Raw genomic sequence first — 27,494 nt, 5'->3', positions numbered from 1 at the left:
CATTTTCCTTAAAACACAAAGTTGTACCACTAGATATAAACTCTCAGCTTTTACTCCCTCCAGGGCCATGCTCACAAGCCTCTACAAACTTTGGCCTCGGTCGAGGAAGCTGTAACACTGCTCAGATCACAGCATTTCAGCAGTGTACGTGGACATTTCTCACAGTACAGCAGCAGGGGAAGCCCGTTGTAGAGTTCGGAAGCCTGAACTGTGTTACACTATTAAATGTACTTTCACCAATTAGCTTCTTTCCAGTTTAGCAATGCTGGCTTCAACATACCTGAAGTTAGAACAATACTAAAACACTTTGAAACTAAGGCCATTGAGAATATCCATGCCTGAGTAGTTCGTTCAACAAGTATTTCGCCTGATGCAGCACCCTCAGCACCTCTGGTGCTAGCTGAAACGTTGGCACTGATTCTGATTTCCAAACATCTCCTGGGGTGAGGAGGACACACACTTCACTCCTGCAAGATTCTCACTAGGTTGTCCTGCATGTGTAACGTGGAAGAGCTGCAACATAGCCATGCAGGGTTGACTTTTTCAGCCCCAGTCTTACCTCTAATCCTAAATTACAACAGGGCTGCCAAGAAGCTCATTCCCTCCGACTCAGCTTGGACAAACTAGAAGCTGCAACTCATCTTCTGTCATTTCAGGTGTGACACAAAGAGCCTGTGGGCTCCACAACACTTCTTCCCGCCAACGCAGCCGGTTGAGCACAGGGATGGTACAGAGACCAGATGCAGTTTATCTGGCATTTGTGTTTCTGTGTGAAGCCAGTTCCCAAAGCTGGGATCATGGGATGCAGCTGGGCTTTGGAGACTGGGAGGAGGTCTCCGTGTGGGCCAAGCAGTGCGCGGTGCCCTCAGGCTTGTCTCGACAGCGAGCACGTCCGTCCGCGGGCCGTGCTGGGCAGACGGCTCCTCGGGGCAGCTGCTGAAGCGGGACGGGACCATCCACCTGCCGCGGGGCTGGCGTGCGTGCGGAGAGCCCCGCTCCGCGCCCGGGCCCGTTCCCAGAACAACGCCCCTCAGCCCGCGCTGTCCGGGCGGCCATTCCTGGCTGTGGAATGCAGCCCCCGGCCCCGAGGGGACGGGGCGGGGGGTGGCGGCCGCCGCGGGGCTGGGAGGGTCGCCTCGGGGAGCGCCGGCCCGGGGCAGGGCTTGCGAGGGGGCCGCCGGGGCCGGAGGGCGGACGGAGGCGTCGCCCGGGCCAGCCCGGAGCCAGGTCTGTCTGTTTCCCCGTAAATAAAGCTGCCGGCCGTATAAATGCCGCTGCGGCGGGGCCGGGTCGCCCTGCCCCACGCCGGAGAGCGGGCGCAGGTAGAGCCGTCGGCGGCCCCGGCGGAGCCGCAGCTTCAGGACGCGGACAGCGCTGCGCCGCGGGCCGGGCCGCGCCCTGCCCTGCCCTGCCCTGCCTGAGGGGAGGCGGCCGGGGCCGGCGGTGCGGGCCGGGCCGCCAGGGGGTGCCGGGCCGCCAGGGGGTGCCGCGGGCGCTGCTCCCTGCCCTCCGCCTCAGGCGGGGCCATGGCAGCGGGCGAGCGGCCGGAGGAGCCGCTGGCGGAGCTCAGCCACTACGTGGTGGCGCGGCCCATCTACAGCGAGGCGGGCTTCCAGGAGGAGAACGAGCGGCGGCCGCCGCTGCCCCCCACGCTCCGCGAGCGGGCGCAGGCGGCCTGCAGGTGCGTGGCGGCGCCCGGGGCTGTGCGGGGCGCGGGGGCGGTGAGGAGAGCAGAGGCGGCGGGCGCCGGGGGACGCGCTGCCCGGGCGCCGATAAACTCCACCCGCCGAGGGATGAAGTGGCCCGCACAGCGCCGATCTGTCGGTAGATCGGTCTTTGCGTCCCTTCACATCGAAGCGAGTGGACGCAGTCGCCCACAAGGCGCTTCTTCCAGCAGACGGCACTTTTGTCACCGGCACCTGCCCCATCCCCGTCTGGAAGACGCGACCGTGCCAACCTCTGCCCGTCCAAATGTGCATTGGCCCAGCTTCTGTCAGCTGCGGCTTGGCGAGGGCTTTCCAGTTGCTGCCCCGCGGGGTACGTTTACCACTTTTTTCCTCGCAGATGTTCAAGAAAAAGGGCCTTTCAGGTCACCAAATCCTTCCTGCCCATCCTGGAGTGGCTGCCCAACTACCGGGTGAGAGAGTGGCTGATCAGCGACATCATCTCGGGGGTCAGCACCGGTCTCGTCGCCACCTTGCAAGGTAAAGCCGGGCACGTCGGCTCTCGGGAGGTTCCTGTGAGGGAGCCAGCTGAACACAGGGATGTTATGCAGGTGGAATTACAAATCTGAGACTTGTTATTTAATACTAGATATTAGGTATTATTTTTCGATAAATAATTGATGGATTTAATGTATTCTTTTTTTTTCTCTGCTTGCCTAGAAGATTTAAATTTCCTTTGATGAGCTATAAAGATATACTTAACTTTTTTTTTTCCAAGCCATTTACTCAAACAATATTAATTTTGATATTTAAAATTGTAATTACATTGCAGTAGCTCAGAAACGTAATGTGGTCTTATTTCTCTTTCTTGGTTATCTAAGCCTATAGCTCTCCTGCAGCTGCCTACAAAAATCTAGTTATTGCTGCAAAGTAATGCAAACTTGATATCTACCCTCCTTTAAAATGTGGCCCATGAGATTGTTCATGTATCTGCAGAAAACAACCTGAAGGAGATGGTGGAGCATCCACATTTTAAAAAATTATAAACTTGATAGATACTTACAGTACATGGCTTGCAATATTGTTTTCCTTATTTCCTTATTTAATATATTAGGAAAGCATTCAGTACACAAACAAATAGAAAAGTGGCAGAAATAAGCAGAAAATCATTAAAATAAGCTAGTTAAGAAAGACTTAAAGGGCAGAACCTTCTGCCTGAGGCAGCTGCTAAGGTCCTCCTTCAAAGACAAGATGAGCTGTAACCCTGAATGCAATCCAGCACATTCATTTCTTTCATCTCAATAGCATTCTCACACTATTTTCAGAATTTTTCAGGGCTGGGGGAGATTAGCTGCGTCAACCCTACATTTTCTCTCAATGAAAATTAAGTGTTTGCACAAGGGGACAATGGCACACACACGGAACGAAGAAAGCAGTTTATGCATCCCTAATTAGCCACAAGTATTCCCCGCTGTCTGTTCCCTTGGAGGTGCTAGGGAGGCTCAGACTGGCCAAAAAAAAAAGCATTACAAACTTCTGCCCCAGGCAGAGAGCGGTCTGAGGAATAACAAAGTGATTTCTTACTGTAACCCCCTCCTTTTTTATTTATTTTTTTTTTTTTTTACAGTGGGACCTGATTTTCTCACAATTAGATTCCACTTTTAAAGTTGGTTTCTGAAATCACAGAATCACACATTCACAGAATGTCAGGGATCAGAAGGGACCTCAAAAGTTCATCCAGTCCCATCCCCCAGCCGGAGCAGGAACACCCAGATGAGGTTACACAGGAATGTGTCCAGATGGGTTTTGAATGTCTCCAGAGAAGGAGACTCCACAACCTCCCTGGGCAGCCTGTTCCAGGCTCTGTCACCCTCACCGAGAAGTTGTTTCTTCTCAAATTTAAGTGGAACCTTTTATGTTCCAGTTTGTACCCATTACCCCTTGTCCTACCATTTGTTGCCACCGAGAAGAGCCTGGCTCCATCCTCCTGACACTCACCGTTTATATATTTGTAAACATTAATGAGGTCACCTCTCAGTCTCCTCTTCTCCAAGCTAACGAGCCCCAGCTCCCTCAGCCTTTCCTCATAAGGGAGATGCTCCACTCCCTTCACCATCTTTGTTGCCCGGTGCTGGACTCTCTCCAGCAGTTCCCTGTCCTTGTTTGGTCTCCCACCTATGTATTAAAACAAAGATAAAACAATGACATTAGTTCAAATCTAAATCTAGCTGTAATTTTAAAAAAATCTGAAATTTTAAATCATGTGATGTGGGGAAAATTGACCAAAAAGTTTGCCAAAAAAAGAGGTTTCTGGGATCTTGAAGTCCCTGCAGTCCCTAATTCCCAGCAACTGTGTGTGTTGCTTGCAGCCCTCCCACCGGTCACAGCGGTATGACCAGGACTTCAATCGTTTTGAGCTCTGAAAGGTTTCTGTGGTATCTTTGAAGATCAATACTACAGAATACTGCCCCCTGCAGTGGGAGACAACTGGGTTATGACACTGAGGGCTTTTGTTTGTTTGTTTCTTTGTTGGATTTGATGGCTTGAACAGGTCTACAAGGGAAGATGATGTTAAGAATCAAAACTCAAATTTGTGTGATTTACTTTTGGGTTTTAAGTTTATAAGCTGGTACTGAAAAAAAAAAAGCCTGCTTTTTCAGAGGGCTGGACATAACTGAAGAGTATTTGTACTTCAGTAATCCAGAGTCTGCTTGAAATTTCTGTCTGTGACTGGAACACTTCACATATCCCTCTTTTCCTTCAAGGGGTGGACTGGTCACTCTTCCCCCACTCAAACTTCACATTTCAGCCTATGTTTTGTGCTACCTGTAGACATATAGGAACATCTCTTGCGATTTACTCATCCAGCTACCGTTGTGGGATATACAATAATTTACAGTCATTGATATTCACATACGCGCCTGCAACTGATTTATAGACAAAACACATACTAAATTGTATCTGGTGAAATGGAATAAATCTTTCTGAAAGTCCACCCTAGACAAGACAGTGGTTTATCCAGAGATTTTAAATCTGACATTTTGATGATCTGTCATTTCAGGTTTGGCATATGCTTTGCTGGTTGCAGTGCCTGTTGGATATGGTCTCTATTCTGCTTTTTTTCCCATCCTGACATACTTTTTCCTGGGAACATCAAGGCACATCTCAGTTGGTAACCGCATATGTTCAAGTTACAGTGAATGATATAATACAAAGTGTTAATTCTTACTGTAAACATTTGTGTTTCATACAAAATAGCTACTTTCTGAACCAAACTGGTTTTGCTGAATATTAATATTCATGAGTTTGGGGGACTTAATGCTTATTTCTTCTCTGTACAGGTAGTTGTGCACAACAGCTAACTTCAGTTGTGTGCATGCATGCTTTTTGCTCGCATTTATGCTGAAGTTTAAATCTTGTCTTTGGCTACACTCTTTGCAAGAAATTACTAGATCAAGGCCTCAGTAGGCAGTATGAGCAGACGTTTTGTCTATCACCTAAAGCTCAAGATGGCTAAAACAGAGCTCTTAGTCTTCTCTACAAGCCTTCCTTGCTGCATCCTTTTTTGATCACTGTGGATAATATCATCTTCTTGCCTGTCACGGAGACCCAGAACCTGTGTGTCCGCTCCAGCCTCGCTCTAGGTCCTCACATCAAGGCTATGGGTAAACCTTGTTGTTTCTTTCTGAAAACTTTCTTTAAAATATGGGGTTTATCTCCTGTCAGTTCTCACATTTAAAATTCATGTTACAGCTTGATTGCTGAAGTTTCTTTTTCTTAATTCTAACAAAATACAGTCTGTCTTTGTTCATATTTAGTAAGAATAGATTGTTTTCCCTTCCCAAAGCTTTTGCATGATATTAAGCTTTTTCATCAGCTTTCACCTCTGCTGCACTGGATACTTCTGTATGTTCCCTCCACTTCTCTAATACTCTTATTCATTAAATGTCCTCTAAGGCATCTGTAAAATTAACTTATCCTTCTTTAAGACATTTAAGAACATTTTCCTTTTCTGCATAATTTTAGTAAATAACTGCAACAAAGGTGATTACTTTTAGATTGTGTGTTGCTGACACGATGACCACTGACTCTCTCTGTATCTTGCCCAAAGTATAGTTTCAGTCATCTTTAGCCAATGTAGTACCACATTACTGCCAAAAGATGTGGTCCTACCCCCTGGTGCATGCTCCTGCCACCACCATGGTGGTGGGATTCCTTACTGTGCAGCTATATGGTAATCTGGATCAGCTGAAAACTGCGACCAAAAAAACAACCAAACCCAACCCCCCAAAAAAACAAAATAAGACCCCACAAACAAACAAAAAACCCACAAAACCCCCAAAACCACCACAACAGCAAAAAAACCCCACACCACCCTCCCTGGCCCTCAACCAACCAAAACCAACACACAAACCAAACCAAAACCCCACAAATGAAATTTAAATAAATGTTGCTTTCAGCTGGATCAGTGATGTGTTTTGTCTGGTTTTGGTACTGTGGTACTGATACAAGGGAGATGGTTGGAACATGTTGCCCCTTTTGGCCTTGGTACAGCCCTAAATTGGCAAAGCATAAAACTGCACCTGCACGTACAATATAAGTTATTTATGGAAGGAATTGTGTCTTTGTGTCATGTTTGCAGTGCCTGTGGCTCCTGGCCCCCTAACACTCTAATACTTATGTACCCCAGTTAAAATATTAAATGGATTTTTTGATTTAGAGTTTGCTTGTCTTGTCTGATAAATGCTTCTTTTCAATGTGTATTAAACTGCAGTGTGTTCTGTTTGTCATTACAGGTCCATTCCCTGTAGTCAGTTTGATGGTGGGATCTGTTGTATTGAGCATGGCCCCCGATGATAATTTTCTCATAGATGGCAGTAATGCTACAGGGACTAATGGTACTGAGGCACTGATAGACACTGCAGCCAGAGATGCACAGAGAGTGCTGATTGCTAGTACTCTCACATTTCTGGTTGGAATTTTACAGGTAAAATAGTTGGCTTGAAGACACGAAGTTGATATTGCTTTGATTTTAACGGGAGAACATACAGCATGGAAATACCTACTAGGGCAGTAAGACAATTTCCTGTAGCAAAACACAAAAATGAAGGAAAGTAATCTCAAACTCTGAAGAGCTTTTGGGGGATTATTCTTCTTATCCTGGGCAGAGTCTGTGGCAGCATGACTGGGAGCACAGACAGCTAAAGAATAGCCCTGTGATTGCAGACCAAGAGACATGCACAAAACCAAGTGCTAACGGTACATATCCTGGAGCATCCTATCGCATATTTCATCAGGTCTCCTTTATTCCCTTGGATGGCATGATCTTAAGCTGCACTAGGCTGCAATGGGGGAATATGGTCCTAAGACTCTGTATCAACAAAGAGAAAAGAACAAAGCATAAGAAATCACCAAATAAAATTGTACCTTCTCCTTGTTTAGCAAGCTGTTATTCTTCATGACTTTTCCAGGTAGTGTTTGGAGTCCTTCAAATTGGTTTCATTGTGAGGTACCTTGCAGATCCACTAGTTGGGGGATTCACAACTGCAGCTGCTTTTCAAGTGTTTGTGTCACAACTGAAAATAGTCCTAAACGTTTCAACTAAAAACTATAATGGTGTCCTTTCCATAATATATGTAAGTATGCCCAACTCATCTGTTTTGGTTTTATGCAAGAATTTTTATATAATTGTTTATCTTCTGCTTCCATTTCTTACAGGAATGGTTCATATATACGGTGGTAAGTATAGGGCATTCATTTAGTTCTCACTCTCACAAAGAACTGCAGCAGTCCTTTTACAGCTGTGGGGCTCTAAGTAGCTGCTTTCCTGGTTCCCCAGATGCTGAAAGTCTAATTGCCATATTGAATTTCAGGCAGAGCAGTTTTTCATATAAAATTTAAACATAATTATCCAGCAAAACAGTTCTTCTTCTCTAGGTTGTCTCTTCTGGAGACTACTTTCCATCCTGCCCCATGTTTTTTGTCTTATTGTGAAGGATGTTTCATCATTTCTTAATGCTGTCAGGTCATCTCCCAAAGCTGACCGATCCCAAGCCTCTTTACTCTTAAACCAGCAGGTTATTCTGGTAAAGGGCATCATTCTCCGTTCCACACTGTAGCCATTCTAGTGAATACCTAAAGAAGGATGTGGATTCCCACCCTGCCACCAGGTACCTACTGGTTAGCTAAGGTGAGGCTGTATGTTGCTGTCACAAATCCATTTGTTGATCTTAGACAAAATGATCAAATGGAGAAATGTCTTGACTGCATTACAGAAATACTGAATTCCTACAGGTCTCATATTATGGAATAGTCTCCTTCCTCAGGAAAATTATTGAGAGTTTTGTCACTGACTTCAGCAAGAAACTATTCAGGTTCATAGTGTTTTAGATCTTACATAGCACTTCACATTGGAAAAACAGATTTCTAAAAGATGCTGTTCTAGACAAAAAAATGTATTTACAGATTTTACACACTAGTTCAGGCAACCAGGCTAGTGAAAATACATTAGACATCTAAATTAGCAAAAATAGGATGAATGTAACTACAAACAGTAAAGTAAATTTTAGAAAAAAAAATCTGGTGAAGTCTTTAGGAACAAAAAAAAGGTATTATGAGCCTTTTCAGAATTAATGAAAACTCTTTACTTCAGAACATGGAAAATTAAATGAGACAAATTACCATGTAATAGACCTTAGAGCAGACCCGGTAGTTCATTAATGCAGCAGGTTTTTCTGTCTCTATTTTTTTTGTTTATTGAAGGGTGATACATTTATTAGAAAGTATTTTTGAAAAGGAATTACAAGGTTCTTCCAGCTCCTGCAAGCCTGAGTGGAATGCTGACGGTTTAGGTTTAAGCTCAAAGCTTCTGTGTCCTTACAGGTGAGCCAAGTCAATGTGTTTGCAGATGTGTGTAGAGCAAAGAAATTGTGATTTCTGGTCTGCTCAACCAGTGAGTTGCTGTGTCAGCTTCAGCAAGTTTTGGACTTGCTTCAGGAGTGGTGTTCAACAAACTGCAACACTAAGCATCCAACATGAGCAGAATCCACCCCCCCGAGTTAGGAAGTTACTGTTGCCCTGTGAAGCGGGGTGGTGTGAGAGATGGTCAGTGAGCACGGGGTCTGGTGTGAGCAGAATGATGGGCAAGGAATGCCTTCAGTCATCCAGAGAAAGGCGTCTTGTTCAGACTTTCAGGGAGGCTGCTGCTTTAGCTTAGAAACCAGAGCTGATTCAGCACTTAGATGTTTTATTTCAAAACCAGAGTCTTTTCAGAATGGTACTAGTGCTGCTGCAACCCTCCCCTTGCCTTTAAACTGACAGGTTGGTATGTGGGAGCTAACCAGAATGCAAGGAGTCTATTTCTAACCTCTTTTCTACACTAGATCGTTTTGTTAAAGCTGCTTCACTATGTATGGAATAATTAGATTTTCTTGGAGACAAGAGACAAGTGAGAATTATCATGATGCCTAGGAGGACAGAGGAGTATTTGGAGCTGTTCTATTATCATCCCTTCATGTTTTCTCTGTACACTTGTTTGCAATAAACAATAGGGCAAGGGCATAGCAAGGGTAGAGAAGGGAGCTGCCTATTGCAGCTGTGAGCCCTCCAGCTGAGGAGAAGACTGACCTCTGCTGGGAGGGTTAATGTGCCATAAGGTGAGCTTTAGTGACTGCTTTTCTTAAGCGTAGGATTCTCCAGAGCTTGGCAGAACCCATGTGTTCATACTCATTCTCTGGAAATAGGAAAGCGTAATCTACAGACCATATGTACTGGGCATATAGTGAACCAGAGTCTTGACGATGGATCTGCTAGCTGTCTTTTGAACAGAAAAATGAGGATGTCTCTTGCTATTCAGACAAAGCGGAACAGCTATAGATCTTCCATTCTTTGCTCCAATAACAGGTAGAGGTAATACACAGGTAGGGGTTTATCTCTTCTTACTTAGTATTGATTTCCTAAAAATCAGGAAGCAGAAGTCCCCCATGTGGACAATTCTTGAAGTTAGGCTTTTTCAGTTAAATTCACCATTAAATCCATGCACAGATTCTGTAGCACCTTGACAGTACATTATTGTCATGCGCCTCCAGGCCTGGACAAGGAAGTAACTCAACCTCCTCCAAAACCCCATGCGCCTGGATCTTCTCATGAGTATTTTCACAGCCTTCAAGTGATCATAGGCATGTTTCATGTTGTCATTTTTATTTTTCAGACTCTTATTGAAACATTTCAAAGAATTGGTACCACCAACGTTGCAGATCTTATTGCTGGACTCATCACTATTGTTGTCTGCATGGTAGTTAAAGAGATAAATGATCGATTCAAACACAAGATACGTATACCTATACCAATAGAAGTTATTGTGGTAAGCAACAGAGCATAACGAAAACCTGATAACAGTTAAAATAGATGGGGCTAGCTACAGGAAGACAAGAATGCTTTTTTAGTATTAAAACTGTTGTTTTCTTTATTACAGACAATAGTAGCCACTGGCATTTCATATGCTGCTGACTTGGAAGGCAAATACAATGCAGGCATTGTTAAAAGCATTCCAAGAGGGTGAGTGCTTTTGTTTTCTGGGAAATAGGTATTTTTTGGCTAAAAATGACAGTGGTAAGTGAAAAAACATAAAAGAGGTATTGAGAACTGCAACCTGAGTTTAGAAGTTAGAGCTGGAGATTTCCTGAGTTTTAATTCTCTGTAACTCTAAGTTTTACTTTCTCTGTCCACTATGCCACCTAAATGTGTTGCCTAGATTTCCATCATCTGTAAAATAGGCATAGGAATGTCATTCTGATTCATGAAGTTTAACTGAGAATTAATTGCTTCATGCTCATAAAGTAAATATATGACAATGGAAAATCTAAAAAAAAATTAATGCATTTTTAATAATGAAATTCTGTGTATATTTAATTCTTGTAGACCTGAGTTATCCCACTATGGTTCATATTCATGCCACTACTGTTATCCCAATCAATCTTGTCACTTCCACGGTAGCAGGAGCAAGGATGTTCGGGATTACACTGGCAGACACTTTCACTTGAAAGATTCAGAGCACTTCACAGTAGTAACCTTCACATTCCATTTGGTATTCAGGCCTTGATTAATTAAAATTTGTGGAAACACAGTAGGGGATTAAATGTTTTTGAGATCTTCTGAAGATGTATGTTAACAATAGTGTGAAGTGTCATTAACATATTTATGTAATTCGTCATAATATTCAATACATCCTTTATTCAATGCTCCAAAAAATGTACTTTTTCACTTTGCTATCATAAGGCCAAATCTCAGTCATGCTGAGAACAATGGGAGCTTTGTTGCTGACTAATAGCATCAGGATTTGGGCTGTGGTGAGCTAGATAAGCGTGTTCTGTATGTCAATGGGCTGTTTCCACCTTTTTATTAACTTGAAACATTACACTTCATATTATAAGCAACCTGTATGCCTCCACCTCAAACTCCTTGACAGTTCTAGTAAGAACAGATTTTGACCCAAGTTGATAACATGAATGTATTTTCTAAATGCTAGATTTTTGCCTCCTGAACCTCCAGATGTCAGCCTGTTTTCCCAGATGATAGCATCCTCCTTTTCCATTGCTATTGTTGCTTATGCTATTGCTGTATCCGTGGGGAAAGTATATGCAACCAAGTATGACTATGCTATTGATGGAAACCAGGTATGTACAGCTGAAATAATTTAGAAACATCGTGAATGTAAGTTCTGTTTCATGTTGACTTATGCAGCCAAATGAAAGAAACATTCATACACCTATTTCGGACTAAAGTTGAAGTTTGACAGGAAAAATTCTTTCAACTATTGAAAAAAAAAAAAGGCTGAAAAGTCCATATATGACCTGAAAAATTTACCACATAGAGATGTGCTCTATCTTCAGTATGGGCTTTTCATACTGGTTAATTCCTTCTGTGTTGCTTTAGTGACTGCAGTAGCCCTGACAAGGGAATTAAAGCTAAGCACTTATAGGGGAACTGTCTGGTGATGTCGAGTTGATGTGGCCAGCTTTAGCAACTTGCTTTCCATTTCTACTTGTGAGGCATATTTGGAGGTGTGTTGCTGGGGACCCAGGGGGAAGGCAATGTCAGGCTAAGCAGCTGCTCCAGACAGCTTTATTTAGGCTTAGTCTACATGCAGGATTTGTATCAGCTGAACTTTTCAGTTAAGGCATGATTTTATTCCTACAGAATAAATTATTGTACTTCCCAGCATGATACCAGTTACACCAATACAAATATACTTGCAGCTGTATAGCTATGTCCTGCAGCTTCACAAAAGTGAGTGCCTACCAGCATATCAACATATTTGAATAACCGTCTGCACCAAATGGCTGAACTGTGTTAACCATTGGTGTCTAAAGGCACAGAGCTAGAATGTTCCATGAGTGGAACATCGACAAGCTCTTAGAGGATTCCTGCTGCTGCTCGGTGCCCTCTCCGAGGGTTCTGTGGCTTCCCCATGGGTGTGGGAGAAAAATGCCGGAAAGCTTCCTTGTCCTGCATCTGTGCTGGTTTTGAATGTCATCCTTTGAACACATGAGAAAATACACTTACTACAATAAATAGATAAGCTGAGGACTTTGTTTAATGAGTCCTTTATTTTAGTATTAATGTGTTACATAAAGTTTGATTTTGGAAACACTATTTTGCAATATGTAACAAAGCTATACTTCTGAACATGCTGATCACTTTACAATACTCAAAGTTCATATCTGGTAACACTTTGACTTAAAGTTGCCTAACGCACATTGACTTTCAGTATAATAAATCTGAATAAATAATACATATTCCTGGAAGTGCTGTTTATGCCATTCTTTTGTTGAATATGCTGTTCTGCCAGCACTGATGTGCTTCAAAGATACTGATTAAATATTGTAGTAGTAGAATTACTGTCTATAAAAGCAAAGTGCCTTCCTTTCAATACTATGCTATGAATTTTACACATAGCAAAGGTTAAATGCAGCCATGAATGATGGGCACATAGTTTACTTGAACTGGAGAAGTTAAAACACCATCATAAAAGCAGGCAGTAAAATAATTTTGAAGAACCTAAGAACACCAGGAACTGTTCCTGCAGTATTTTCTTGCAGAGCACAGCAGTTACACAGGACTAGACATGAATCATCTAGGTCTATTCTGTTAAAGAAAATTAATTTAAAATCCTGTTCTTGTAGTTGGAGCTTAGTGAAAAGCTTACAGGAAATTCCATTTTGGAGAAAAGACAGGAGGGAGTAAAAATAAGATCTCAAATTATATTTTAAAAAATTTGCAGTGAGTGAAAAGCCCTTGTGACTGTGTCAGCTTGGTGAAAACAATGTTTCTGTCAATTATATGGGGTTGCAGGCAGCTCCCAAATGCCTAATTTCCCAGCAGAGGAATGGCCCAGATCCCAGGACATAAAGCTCCCAGGGTCCTTGTCACTTGAGCAGAACAAGCAGCATCAGTAGGCGCCAGCATCTGTGACCCTGGGGCAAATCTATGAGAACGCTGCCTGGGACTCAGCGTGAGTTCATTGGGATGTTGAGAGTGAAAAAAATCTGGCTCAACAAACTAGAAGTTTTCAGTGAAACTGTGTTTTATTGCGAAGTTCCTGATTAGTTCTACTAATCATACAATGCTTTGCATTAATTAGAGGCTTGTCTAAACTCAGACTGTTGTACCGATTCAAATTTGTTTAGCTGATGATACCTGGGAGTTAAATTTATACTAGTTCCATTTGTTGATGCAGTTATACCAGTGTAATTGTTAGAAATGTTAGGTTTGATAACATTGATGGAAATAAGCTTTAAATGTCTTTATACTAAGATGAGTATGCCCATGTTAGGGAGAGTATTCCAACTTCATTGTATTGATTTCCAAACACGAGTAGTCACACTGGCACAAGAGAAACTTTTGTACACATTTAACAGCTACTAGTAATTCCTAATCTTCTCAATATTATTGTGCTACCTACTTTATAAACTACTGTAGAAGCTATTGTCATTCTCCATTGCAAAACTGTCTTCAGGCATCTGTGTTTACAGTATTATTCAATTATCTTTCAGGAATTCCTTGCCTTCGGGATCAGCAACATTTTTTCAGGTGCCTTTTCTTGTTTTGTTGCAACTACTGCTCTTTCACGGACAGCCGTCCAAGAAAGTACTGGTGGAAAGACTCAGGTAATGACCTCTCCTTACTAGTAGTGTGCATGAGTAAATTTAATCTTATATAGGGCACAGCTCTCACAATGGGATGAAAATAGCCCTAAAACGATTGCATTGCTGGCACATGGAAAGCCACAGGCACCTTAGCTAGCAGCTTGTGCTCTGGCAGTGAATCGTTTCTGTAGCTCTGCCAGAAGAGGGCAATCAGGTTTTACATAGCGTGAGTTACACCAGGGGTCAGAAATCCTTCAAACCTAATTCCCCAGAATTTCATTCCCAGTTCAGGGACTGAGTTTGTCACAGCAGGAATTCAGGATGAGGCAGGAAGTGCTCTCCCAGCTGCCGATGAAGCTCCCATGTGCTGGCCTGAGCAGCCCCGCCATATGCCATTCATCACCTTTCTCATGTTGAGTGTGCTGCTGTGTTTTACAGCACTACAGCTTTACACCTTTTAACAGTGGAAAACTTCAGGTTATCCAGTAGCCCCTTTTCTGGCCAACACACAGACTCTGCTTTCATCTGTTTATGCAGCGTAACCCTACCAAGAGCTACTACCTTGCGTGCAGTAGTTTACGCTACCTGCTTAATTGAATTCCCTCTGTGCTAGCTGAAGTGTGTAATGATTGCCCAGGTACACCTAAGCACAACAGCATTTTGGCAGGTCTCTTTGTTCCTGAAGAAATGTGATGTGCAACTACTTGTACATTTTTATTTGTAATCCTAGAAACATAAGACAGTCTTAATAAGTTCATTTCCTATAAACACTCTGTTCTTTGCAGGTTGCTGGTATCATCTCAGCTGGGATTGTTTTGATCGCGATTGTGGCCCTGGGGAAATTGCTAGAGCCCTTACAAAAGGTACCGTGCTTGTCCTCTGCAGCACAGCCACCCGCAGCAATGCCATCTGAATGCTCAGATTTCATGGGCAGGATTAATAGTCCTGTTTAAACTATGGTGACTGACACCAGACGAGGCTCTGGTTTATAGTGTATAACGTTGAGCAGTATCTTAATATGCATTTTTGCTTCTGAATAACATGTTTTCATCATTATTCTTCCCAGTCTGTGTTGGCAGCTGTAGTCATTGCTAACTTGAAAGGGATGTTCATGCAAGTGTTTGATGTTCCCCGTCTGTGGAGACAGAATAAAGTGGATGCTGTAAGTAACCTAATTTTTTGTTTTCTACTGAATGTTTTTTTTTCCTGTTTTTCTTTTTGCCTCTTAATGCCATCCAAGTTTCTCTTAACTACCACATAAACAGAATTTCGTAGAGTTAATGTCGGAAAATTTTTATGTGCGTCCCTAAAATGCAAGAGTCCTGAGGTCAGTTAAAAATTCCCCATTTCAGAGTTTTCTTTGCTCATTTTCTTTATTCTGTCTATCCCACGGTGAGGGTGCCAGTCGGGGCACTCCTGTGCAGTGATTGCATAGCAACTACCATAGTTTACAGCAACCTTGTTGCGATGGCTTGAAAATCAGAATAATGATAGCCTGTTGCCACCTTTGCCATTCTGCTTTTATCTTTTGCACAGTTTAAATGGGCCAGAAAATCTAACCTTTTCTTAATTCATGCACATACATTGATGTTGTTACCACATTAGCATTTGCCTGAATAATTTCAGGTAGTCCTCAAAAAATGTGTTTTCTTGTTCTAGCAAGATTAATCCAAACTAGAATGTGGATTCGTCATGCTAATGGATATATGAACAGACTTAAGAACCACTATAATAATATGTCAGGGTACTTGCTTACATCTCCCACTGTGGTTTTTTTTGGAAAAGATTGCATGGAAAGTATTTTCTCCATGCAGTCCTTACTATGCACAGATTTTACAGTGTGTGTCATTGGGCAGATCTTACCTTAGGTAGATCTGAAACTTTCTAGACAATCATTTACTAGTCCTCTTTACAGGTAAAAATCTTCAGTGACAAGTGTGAGCACTCAGCTTTTTGTGTGATTTGGTCCACTGGGTGTTCAGCCTGGGCAGTGATGTAGAGAGGAGCTGAGGAGCCCACTTCAACTGTTCTGCCTGAATATTCAGTGAGGACTAGAGAGTGCCATCAACCCGTTAATACGAAATACCTCTCTGGAACAGTTCTGATTCTTAGATTCTTAGAGGAGCCTCATTCCCTCTCTGTATGTCTGTAGGTGGGGCATCTTACAGTATTTTACATCCTGGGAAAATAAATGATTTCCAAATTCTGAAGAAAGATTAACAAAGACTGCTGTCATCAGAAATAAGAAAATGCAATGGTTAAATGCATCCCCTTTGCTTTCACTAAATTAACTTGATCCTTGAAAAATGTTGTTAAAAAACTTATTTCCTAAAAAGGTAACTATGACTAAGAAGATAGTGATGGGTAGAATTATTTTGGAGGAAAGCTTTTGTATGGAAGTCAGCTAATTGCCAGTGTGCTATGACCATCTCCAAAGTTAAATTCTTCTGCTACTCATAGTGTCTGGTCTAGTGGTTCTTTAGCATGACCAGGAGTTGTATTTTATAATTAAAAAACTTTACACTTGTTATTTCCTCTCCAGATGATCTGGGTTTTCACATGTGTAGCATCAATCATTCTGGGACTTGATTTGGGATTACTTGCTGGCCTTTTGTTTGGATTGCTGACGGTTGTGCTGAGAGTTCAGTTGTAAGTAACACAGGATTAGAAATAATTGTTAGTGTTATACCATGAAAAAGGAAGGCAACATGCTGAAAAGCAAGATGATCTGTGGCAGAAAATCTGCTTGAGTTTACAAAAATTTTGAAATGGATAAAATCTGTTATTTAGAACAAAACACTTTGTGCTATCATTTAATTACATTGATAAAATACAAGCTGCATTATTTTATCACTGTTCATTCTATATCATGTTGGGTACTCTGGTGGTACTGTATGTTATAACTGTATGTTATTTATGCACTCACATAGCTGAGTCCTGGACAGGGACATTGCAGATCAAATGTAAAAAGATGTATGAATGGCTTCTGTAATTAATTGATCATTATAGTGACTCTTAGCAGGTAATACTACTATGGTATGTTACACATGCCGATAACTTTTTCACTTACTGCTTATACAAGACTGAGTGTACGCCTGTGAAAGAAGAGGAAGAGAACACATGATAATAGGACAAAATTTTGTGCTTGTGGCTGATTTGTTGCTGCTCCATGAACAAGTGGTAGTGGAACTGTGAGAAAAGGTGGCTTTGCAGAGTCTTCTTTGGCCATCTTGTTACTTTTCATTGATTTCTTTTTCCTCTGAAAATCCAACATAACTCCTTTCCTTCAGCCAGGAGGCCAGAGAGTACGGTCACTAACAGTGCCAAAGGATAGTTGCACTGTCAGCAGATGGCTAAAAAAGCTTTGCAAAAGTTCCTACAGAATAGTAGATTATAAAAAATGGAAATTGAAGAGCCTCAAAAAACATTTCCAAATTCAACTCAGGCTTCTGAAATCAAAATATAAAAGGGAGGTGAGGCTTTACAAACTTACAAATAATTTGCTTCAATTGTTAAAGATATATCTGGAGGCTGCAAAATATTTTGGTTTTGTTATTGACTGAAATAAAAATTTAAAAGGTTGGACAAAAAGTTTTAAGTAATCTGAAAAGAATGTAAATGTATTGTTTCAGTTGAGTTGAAATGAAAAACATTAATTTTTTTGAGTCAATTTTTTTTTCTCATTCAAACCAAACTAACCTGCTCTTAAAACATTTTTCTGGTTTGGGAAACAAATGCAACAAGTTATTCATTCAGTTCTACATAAAAATGGTGCAGCAAGTAGGCTGAGACCAAAATACCTTGTCTTTGAAAAGCATCATTCACTACATCAGCAAAAGACCCTTGCACAGTGACACAAAACAAAAATACAACGCTTTTCCAGTGAGACCATTAGTTTGGCCCAAGACAGCAGACTACAGGAGTCTGTGACAGTTTGCATGCAGCAATCCTTTACATTCTGTGAATACCTAAATATCATGTTTACCTTCACTGTCTTTTGTTTCTGTTAGTCCTTCATGGGGTGGCTTTGGAAACATTCCTGGCACAGACATCTACAAGAAAGTCAAGGACTACAAAAATGTAAGTCATTGCTGAGTTGTTTCCCAGTCTACAAGCCAGTGTAAGGCAAAGTTGTGCCTTGCATATTGTGGACAACTTGAATTTGGAAGTGGAGTGCTCAAAAATAAGAAGTTTGAGCATTAAATTCTTCATCTGGATCAAGATGGGTGATCCATATTGCATGCTTGGGCTCTAAGCATCTAAAAACTGAATCACCAATTCTCCACAAAGACACACCATTTTTTGTGAATTAGATGTGTAGTTGAACTGTTGAAGTAGTTAAACTGCTTCTCATTAGCCAAAATATGCTTGCTGCTGCTTAACCTTATATTTTTGGCAACAGGTTATAGAACCAGAAGGTGTGAAGATCCTCAGGTTTTCAAGTCCAATTTTTTATGCTAACATCGATGGACTGAAAAGCAGCCTCAAATCCACAGTAAGTGATATGTGACAGCTTTGGATGCTTCTTAATTGTCTTTGAGATATCCTCAAAATTAAATCTAGCTAAAATTATATAATTTTGATCCTTTTTCTGTAGGTAGGGTTTGATGCAGTCAAGGTATATAACAAGAGGCTCAAAGCACTGAGGAAGATACAAAAGCTAATCAAGAAGGGAAAATTAAAAGCTACTAAGGTAAATTGATTTTTTTCTTTCTGTTCTTTCCCAAGGGATTACTGCTACAGCTTATTACTTTACCTTTAATTACGAGTTCCTCTGTACTCATCTCTAAAATAAAGATGGAAAAGTGTGACTTATTACTATAAGTCTAGGACCTGCAGGAGACTTAGCAGAGCACTACACCTATTGCAAGAGACCCCACAGATTCAGGCAGCAGTGACAGTCATAGTGTTAACAGGAGTGGAAGCAAGAGATTCCCTGATCCTACCTCTACACCTCACCACCTCACATTGTCTCTGTGCAGTAGATGTGCTGACTCTTTCACGCGTTCATACTCTTACTATCCAGCTTCCTATGCACACACTTCAGCCCCTCAATGTCTTTCTTGTAGTGAAGTGCCCAAAACTGAACACAGGATTCAAGGTGGGGCCTCACCAGGGCTGAGTACAGGGAGATGATACTGTCCTGGTCCTGCTGGCCACAGTATTGCTGACACAAGGAAGGGAGTAACCAGCCTGGCACCCAGGAATCTTGGGGCTGCTAGGGAGGGGAAGAAGAAATCTGTTTGGTTTGTCTGCTTGATCCACAGGACCTTCAAGGCCTGAGAATGAGGGGAAAGGGAACAAATATGTGACCTGCTTGGTCACAGAGAATGGCTGCTTGCCTTTTGTCATTAGTTATACTAACGATGTCACCAGGGGTTGGGAGCAGGGGGTACAGGTCACAGGTATCAGTCTCATTCATTCCTGAAAGAGACGTTATCATAAGGAAGTATTTCCTATAACTCCAAAACCTTCTCCATGATTAAATGATATATTTAATATATAATCTGCACATTAGAATGGCATCATCAGTGAGCCTGGTATTAATAATGAAGCTTTCACGACTGATGAGGAACCTGAAGACAATGAAGATCTTCAAGTTCCCACCAAAGAAGTAGAGATCCAAGTGGACTGGAATTCAGAACTCCCAGTCAAAGTAAACATCCCCAAGGTGCCCATCCACAGTCTCATTTTTGATTTTGGAGCAGTAACCTTCTTGGATGTTGTAGCTGTGAGATCAATAAAAACGGTAAGGGCATTTTTTTCTGGTGTTCCATGAAAATGAAACTAGTCAGTAGTATGTAAATCAAGAGCTGTCAGCTGAAGTTAATTTCTGAGTTTTTAAAAGTCTGCTGTTGAAAAATACTTTCAAAACTTATACAGCAAGAGGTAGAATATTGGTGTATGCATATTTTATGTGGGGAAAAAATTAAAAATGCATTAAAAGAACAATATGAAGGTTACATAGTCAAGTACTCTAAAATTAGAACTGCAAAATGTGGTCACCTTGTATGCATATGTTATGAAATATTTGGCTATATATTTTCTTTCCACATGCCTCCTGCTTTAATTTGGGCACAGGATAATGCTCACTCAACACAGAGGTAGTAAAAATTTTGTCTTCCATCACTTTTGAGGCTTTAACCACCGTATTTATGTATTAATTCCATATTATTTACATTATGAAGGAAGAACATTTCTTTATAGGGTTTTCTGTGGCTAACATCAGAGCACATCATCAATATTCATTAATTCATCCTCAAACATCATACTACTTAATAAGGAGCTAATATTCCTAGTTTAGTGAGAAGGAAATGAGACGAAGAGTATTTCCATTATTTTTTGGTGCCCAGCTACAAAGACCGTTCAGTCTTTAGTCTTTTATGGTACTTTTTGTGTTCAGATTTCTGCTTTCACTAACTTTATTTTGGAGCTGGGACTGCTTAGCCTATCTATAAATCAGATCTTAGATTACGAAGACTCTAGTTTATCAATGAACAGAAGAGTATGGAATTATCAATCACCTCGGGAAATACTATTCTAAAAGACTTGCCTGTCACCAGGGAGCCAGGGGTAGAATCCAGCCTTCCCCTTTTTAACTAACTGAGATACAAGAATGCTGGATGCCTCACTTCAGCCTTCTGACTGCTTTTGCTACAGTTCTGGCTTCTGAGACAAAAGAGATACGGGGTCCATAGACATAACTCTTTCCATATGCAGCTTTTTCATCCAAGAGCAGGTCCATCTGCTGCACCGCATGAGGGAAAAATCCGTCTAAAAAAATTTGCATGTGCCAGTGAAAGAATGTATCATATCACATACATGGGGGGAAATAAAGCTTGCTCAGGCCCACGTGGTTCTCACTTGGAGAGATACGGTTATTCATGTTATGAGAACAGAATGAGAACCTTGTGTGTATAAAATTACATAGCTGAAGACAGGCCACTTCAGCAACCAGGTACCCACATACTGAATCTTTATGTATAGCAGTTCCTTATTTATGATAAATAAATAAAACATTTGGAATGAAGACACTCAGAAACAAATGAAGTGTGTGTGTGTGCCTATACATTACATATATAGACATATATACATATATGTATTTTCTCCTTATAGACTTTATTTATTTATGTCCTTGTTGCAAACTTTTATTTTTTTAGATAATTAGAGAGTTTGAGAGAATTGATGTGAGAGTATACTTTGCTTCATATCAAGGTAAACATCCAAATATTTCTAATACCACTCATGCAAAGAATAAAATGAAGATGAAAAGGGATCTCTAGATGTGTCTGTGGGAGCATTTGTTCTAATAAAAATGTGAATTATCACACTGATAAACATGGTGAGCTGCGGTGGGACACAAAGAATGGTGGGGTTCAAAGGAAATATGGAAAGTAAAAGTCAAGACAAAGTTATGATTGACTGATTGATTTGGCTGTACATTTGATTTTTTTATGGTTGTAACCATGTATTTTGACATTTATTTCTTAAATTTCTTCAAATTGTATTAACCTGTTAATGACTTCCTTTTATTCAGACAACCTTATATCTCAACTGGAACGGAGTGCTTTCTTTGATGATACTGTCAGAAAAGACATGTTCTTCCTGACTGTCCATGATGCTGTGCTCTACATAAGGAATCGAATGACATACAGTGACAAGCAAGATCCTATATTTGAGAAGGTAAGGATATCCAGGATACCTTTCACTTCCTTCTATCATCTAGCGTTCATTCTTGGAATTTCCATTACGGCATGGCATGTTTGGAAACTACACCTAATAGAGCCGTAGTACAAAAAAGTGAGAGTCTAGTAAATTGGGCAGCTTCTGTAGTACACAAATATTTTGCTAGGTCAAAGGAAGGGTCTGTCAACCCCAGGATCTTAACAGTGAAAAGAACACAAGAAACAGAACGCATAGAGAACACTTTATCCTAAGACACATTTTCTAGTTTCTGACAACTGACAGGTTAAGAACTTTTTCAGCTGGAGAGTGCATTTGGACCATTATATTTAATTGTCACAGATGGAGTTTTCTTCAATGTGTCTGTCATACAGCTTCTGGAACCCCTTTATACATTTTAGCTTGACACTATCCTGTGGAGATGGGTTCTGTAATTTTTTAATGTGTTATATGACAAATATTTCCCCTTTGTTTCAAGCCTGCTGGATTTCAGGATTGCTAGTAGCAATGAATAACTATTCCCTGCTCCTTTTCCCAACACTATTAGTAATTTCATGTGTATCTGGTGAAAGCTGAAAAGTCCCATCCTACTTGGTGCGAGTGTGTATGGAAGCTTTTCCACACCAGTGTTCATTCCCACTGCTCTTCTCTGCATTTCCTAGTTGTGTTCTTTGTTTTTTGAGATAACCAGCACACTCTGTAGCATATAAACATGTGGGCCCACATTAGGAAAATGGCTTTATAATGGTCTCCTGTCTTTTCACCACAATTCCTTCCCTAGCAATCACTATTACAGTATTATGAATAAATAGTAATTAAAACTAATATTACTGGTAACTAGGACGGGACCCTTATTTTTTTATAATTTTTGCATACTGCTGTCTTACAGTAGGGATTAACATTTTGACAAAGCTATACAGCAGTTTAGAGATAGATTCTGTTTTAATTGTTTTTACAAAGCCATAACTAGTCATATGAGGAGAGGCAGGACCAAAAGCTTTCCAGCATTTAAGTTCCTCTCAGCTGAACTAAATCAACAGCTTTGTCAAGGAGCAGTAAACAACAGACTCCTGTAAGCTGTGGAAGCTGTCTTAAGGTATTTCAGAGTAATAAATCAGTTGCAATTATACAGACAACATATAACTCATCATGTTTCTTAATTTCCTTCTGCCAAGATTTCACTCATGCAGGAGTCTAAAGAACCCATAGAATTCACAGAAACAAGCCGGCCTGATGATCAACTGGATGTTCAGGAAGAGGTACGCACCTTGGAAATGAATGTGTCTCTTACTTATGCAATACTGCTGGCTCTATTCCTTTGCCTGTAGCATTAAGTCATGGGGTGAAAGCGTGGCGGATCAACTGAGCCCTCAACAGTTTTCTTCTCTATGAATAAATACACTCCCTGGGTACCTGAATGTCAGTACTTAGTGGAGGAAGTTTTTCTTGAGATATAGTAGATGATATGTGCACAAGCACCTCCTGATTTCTGTCTCCTTAGGGCCACTTTTGCCTTACACAGGCTTATAAACAGATCTAAACATGAGTTAGGTGCCTGGAAGAAGACTTCGTAAGGCTTGAAGCACCCGAGTCCAAAATTATGGTCAACTTCGCCCCTTCATTCCTCCTTTTTAACACAGCAGACAGGTACTTGCACAATCCAAACATTTTAGAGGAGTCTGCAGTAAAGCAGTATACTGAACATAACTAACACGCAGCAGTACAAGTCCATTAAAGCAATACCATCATATTTTGCGTTTAGAGAATACTGCCAGAAAATAAAGTAGCACTTACTGCTAAAATAATGGGGCAGCACACATTTATTCAGAAATCGGGAGATTAGGCTAAATGCCCTTTTATAGTCTGAGACAGATTAAACTACTGATACATCAACACCTTGGAAGTTTTATAACACTCCATGTAGGTAAAGGCACAATTATTATGTTTCCCTCCTATTGTGGTACTAGTCAGAACTCTGTTCTTAATTCCTGAGCAAATGCCTGTCAAACTTCATCAGGGCTTGGTCAGTACCTGACACTTGGTACTCCTGATTCACCCCCTCTTTTTTTGGTTGGTATGAATATTGCAAGATACCCAACTATTATTCTTTATAACTAAAGTGGGGAGATGCACTTCCCGCTCCTCTGTAAATCACAGTGCAGAAAGGAATGAAGGATTAAAAAAGCTAGAAAAACACCGTAATCTGTAACAGAGTGTTTGGGAATGGCAAGCCAAGAAGACTTGAATTCTCATTTCTATTCACAGGATTGCTTATATATTTATATAATTGTCATTAAGTAAGAGAAGAAGCCAGACACAAAAGTACCAAGCCAAGGTCAAAGAGTATTTTGAGAGATTTCTGTCCTCCACTTTTATAGCCACATTTTGAAGGTGAACACTGGTAACCTTCAGACCTGCAGGTTCCTGACTGAATTATCCGATGCACAAGTCAGAGGGCAGCTACCTCAGAACAGTTACTTGATCTGTACTCTTGTTGTGTGTACTCAGAACTAACCATGGCCTATTTCTCTCTGCCTTTTGAAAACCATCTCACTAGGCTATGCGCAGACTTGCTTCGTGAGGACGGACTGTTGGAACTGTCTTACCTGTGGTCTCACAGCAATATTTATGCACCTGTACTATATAAGCATTTTCTGCAATGAAACCAATCTTTGCACTTGAAGAAAACCCTGATTGTTTGTCTGAATGATACAGATCTCTAGAAATCTCCACATTTTAGCTAACGTTATCCCAGAAATATACTGGACCTTGATTTTGCAAGCACTTTCTGATATGTTATATTGATTAAAAAAAAAAATCAGAAGACTATTACGAAAGACATACTCGGTTTTGGGACTAGTGAGTCAGAAGGTGCATTACAGCATTACATCAGTGTGTACAGGATGAAAAGTTGCTTTGTGGTCTGCCCAGGAGAGTTGAAGAGACCAAAACCTTTGGATGGCAAGCCTTTTGTTCTGTATTTGTACAATGCCTAGCAAGAGAGCAGGAGTTCTAGCCGGCCAAGGCTTTGCAATTGTAGAACATTACTGTGAGCATATGGGCTGACAAGGCTTGAATAATGTATAATTATGATTGGTTTTTTTTTCCAAGCAATTCCTTAAATTGCTGCAGGTTGTTAGATAACTGAAACAGGTGACAGGTGAAACAGTCACATGAACAGAAAAAGGCACTGAACTCCTATAAAACTTTAAATAGGAGAAGTCTCAATAGAAAAGACCCTTGAGTATGGGCTCATTAGTTCTGTACTAATCCAGTTGTAGCAAATCATGCACTACTATTAACAATCGTCCCTACAGTGAAGTATACACAGAAGATTATTTTGGCTAGGTTACATGTCCTTGATCAAGAGGCAGATTGTGACATAGATAGATTAAGGAAAACCTTAATCCCCAAGTACTTAACGGAATCTGTAGAACAGGCTGCTACTGAGTGCAAGTAAGAAATTCAGAATGCAACCTAGTATAGAGGTTTTTCCTTTTAATTAAATGGAATATAGGAGTTTTTTTTGTTTAATAGTTATATTTTTATATAGCATATTTTTCTTTTAATATTCTACATCAAACTGCTGCTGTTCTTTTACATTTGACAGTCCATGATGCACAAGTGCAATAATTTACAAAACATAAATAATTTGACCTGCAAAACTTTAATCCTTACTTTAGGACTATATAAAAGAGATATGCAGGAAAGCAATGTTCTTACTTTTCATGAAGAAGAAATGTGTTTTGATGGAAAACAAACTGCTACCTTAAATTTTTTAGCACTACATTTTTTTTTTTTAATGGAAAAAAACCCTGAATGGTGAGGGAACAGATAATAAGAAAAGTGTGAGAAGTGTCCCAGTATAAAACCCCTTTAAGTTCCACAATGTCAGCTAATTAGCTTCAGTATGTTCACATACTTAAGTCTCCTTCTTTTATTTCATTGGAGAAATGTTCCTATATCACACTGCACAGCGATTTTTTTTCTGCAAGTAATGTTACTGGAAAATCTCAGGTGAAAAGCTAAGCACTAAATAAATTATTCTGTCCTAAGGACCTGAATGAACTCCATCAAAATCAGTGAAAGAAATCTTATAACTTTCTGTCACCTGGACAGTACCTTACACAGTAGGTAACACCACCAGACTGGCATCTTCATGCTTTAATTAAGGCAAAAACTTCAGCCTTCGTGACAGTCAGTGAAGTTTCCCATTTCAAATGCAATACAAATAGACATATGCCGTTGGGATGTGGGACTGACATCTCCACAAGCTGAGAATTAGGCCCGTGTTTCATTGGCAAATCAGGCCGATCCGCACCTCCTCAGACGAAAGCAGTAATTTCCATTTACACTAAGGCTTAGGCTCAGGCTGGGATTTGACAATTTGGGCTTTTAGCACTACCTCTCCTCGTTCTCCCCCCTTCCCTTCACCAGCCTGACACAGGAGGTTGGCGCTTCTGCCCAATTCCTGACAAAACCTTCCTGTCAGGCCATGGCCCCGACTTCCATTAACCCACATCTCAGGCAGAGCTGCCAGCGCACACAGCACACAGGACAAAGCCAGTGACACGTTTCGCAGAAGCTCTATTGCTTTCCTAAAGTGCACCTGCATTTTATGTAAAAAGGAAAATATTCTACCTGGGACTGACAAGTGAGTTTTCAGCTTTTTATGCAGGGCACATACTATGAAAAAGATAGTATTAAAAAATTATAGCAGTGGATTTATTTTCCTCAAGAGGACATCTGCACTGTGAAGTTTGAGTATGCATTCTTACCTGACAGAAATGTGGGCTTCTTTTATTTTTTGAACCTTCTCCAGTTCTTGTCCATACAGGTATTTACAAAAAGCAATTAAATATCCAACAGTCTTCCAGTTTTCTTTCCAAATATGACATTTCAGATGGAACTAATTGTGATAAAGTATAATGCAATGCAGTTATTATTGGCCTGCGTATTTCTTCAACACGTGGTGGTATTTGTTCTTAATTCAACTGGCACAAAATATTCAGTGTTTCCTGAAAATGGCATTGCACACAAAGCCTACAGTTCCACAGAGGTAACATGCAGACGGCAAATGCTTTCTCAGTGGGTCGGGGCGTGTGCTTCTTCATTTTCTTTCTATGTATCCATCAAAATGAAGGATACCAAAATTTTTCAATGAAGCTAGAATTCCCTACAATTTTGTACTAATTCAAACATCCATAAGTAATGCATCTAGGTGTGCTTATCTTTTTCCACTAGAATGAAGAAGCGATATTTTTGTATGTATTTTGAGTATTACTGTTCTGTCTTTGCATGTCAGGTATTAAATTTGGAGAGATATTTAAAGTTTTTTTAAAAGCTGCATTTTAAAAGTAATTGTACCCATTAACTATAAAATAAAGTTGTGCATACTGAAGACACGCTCCATGTATCTGCGTGATTTTTTTTTTTTAAACTCTTAGAGAATTGTTGTTACGGGGAAATAAAACATTACGGAGGGATTGGTGTCAGGTTTCCCTTGGGTCAGTCTTTTGAGGAACTACAAAGGAAACCTGTTCTTTCTGCCTTGTGGGGTATGGCAAGACATATTAGGCTTAAATGGTAAGGCTATAAAGATAATGAGAGATATTATACGGACACAAGATCCCAGTCCCAAGGACTTCAGAGGGACAGTCACCAATGGCAAATGTGTGGAGCAGAGCTGTCCCTGCGTTTGGATTGTGGCAGGGCTGCTTGAGGCCACTTTGTACCCTATAACGTACAATTCCAATTGTATTTATACTCCTTTCTTTAGTCCTGTAAGGACAGCATCCCACTGAATTACAGAGCATTTACAAAGCACAGAGTTTATGGACATTACACAAAGTGTTTTCTAGAGGCTGTGAAGCTTTGGGGTGCCCTGGCGGCCCCTCGTTCCACCAACCCATCGGCATTCCCGCAGCCCCGACGTGCGGCGATCTGCCGTTTCCAAGGCAAACCCGCAGTCTGACCAGCAGCAGCTCACACAGCGCGATGT

At 40.9% G+C, this 27,494-nt stretch overlaps 1 protein-coding gene across 3 annotated transcripts; it reads left to right on the top strand.

Annotated features, from left to right (window-relative positions):
- The first annotated feature begins 1,386 nt into the window (after positions 1 to 1,386).
- SLC26A4 (solute carrier family 26 member 4) lies at positions 1,387 to 26,900 on the top strand. Of its 3 annotated transcripts, none has more exons than XM_065049027.1 (20): positions 1,387 to 1,681; positions 2,065 to 2,204; positions 4,726 to 4,836; positions 6,461 to 6,651; positions 7,136 to 7,300; positions 9,874 to 10,026; positions 10,138 to 10,220; positions 11,191 to 11,338; positions 13,718 to 13,831; positions 14,596 to 14,673; positions 14,877 to 14,972; positions 16,353 to 16,459; positions 17,821 to 17,890; positions 18,213 to 18,305; positions 18,408 to 18,503; positions 19,329 to 19,559; positions 20,971 to 21,025; positions 21,348 to 21,493; positions 22,669 to 22,752; positions 24,051 to 26,900. In XM_065049027.1, exons 1-20 carry the CDS (start codon positions 1,527 to 1,529, stop codon positions 24,072 to 24,074), a joined length of 2,340 nt encoding a protein of 779 aa, XP_064905099.1. In that variant the 5' UTR covers positions 1,387 to 1,526; the 3' UTR covers positions 24,075 to 26,900. The 3 variants fall into 3 exon arrangements, with proteins under 3 accessions (XP_064905099.1, XP_064905100.1, XP_064905101.1); XM_065049029.1 differs by lacking the exon at positions 1,387 to 1,681 and adding an exon at positions 5,006 to 5,329 and having other exon boundaries at positions 2,190 to 2,204; XM_065049028.1 differs by lacking the exon at positions 1,387 to 1,681 and having other exon boundaries at positions 1,733 to 2,204; positions 4,726 to 4,832.
- Positions 26,901 to 27,494: the final 594 nt, after the last annotated feature.

This window comes from Columba livia, chromosome 1, assembly GCF_036013475.1.
Source record: "Columba livia isolate bColLiv1 breed racing homer chromosome 1, bColLiv1.pat.W.v2, whole genome shotgun sequence".
NCBI lineage: Eukaryota > Metazoa > Chordata > Aves > Columbiformes > Columbidae > Columba > Columba livia.
Note: the sequence above shows the minus strand (reverse complement) of the source record. Positions and strands in the feature narration are given on the sequence as shown.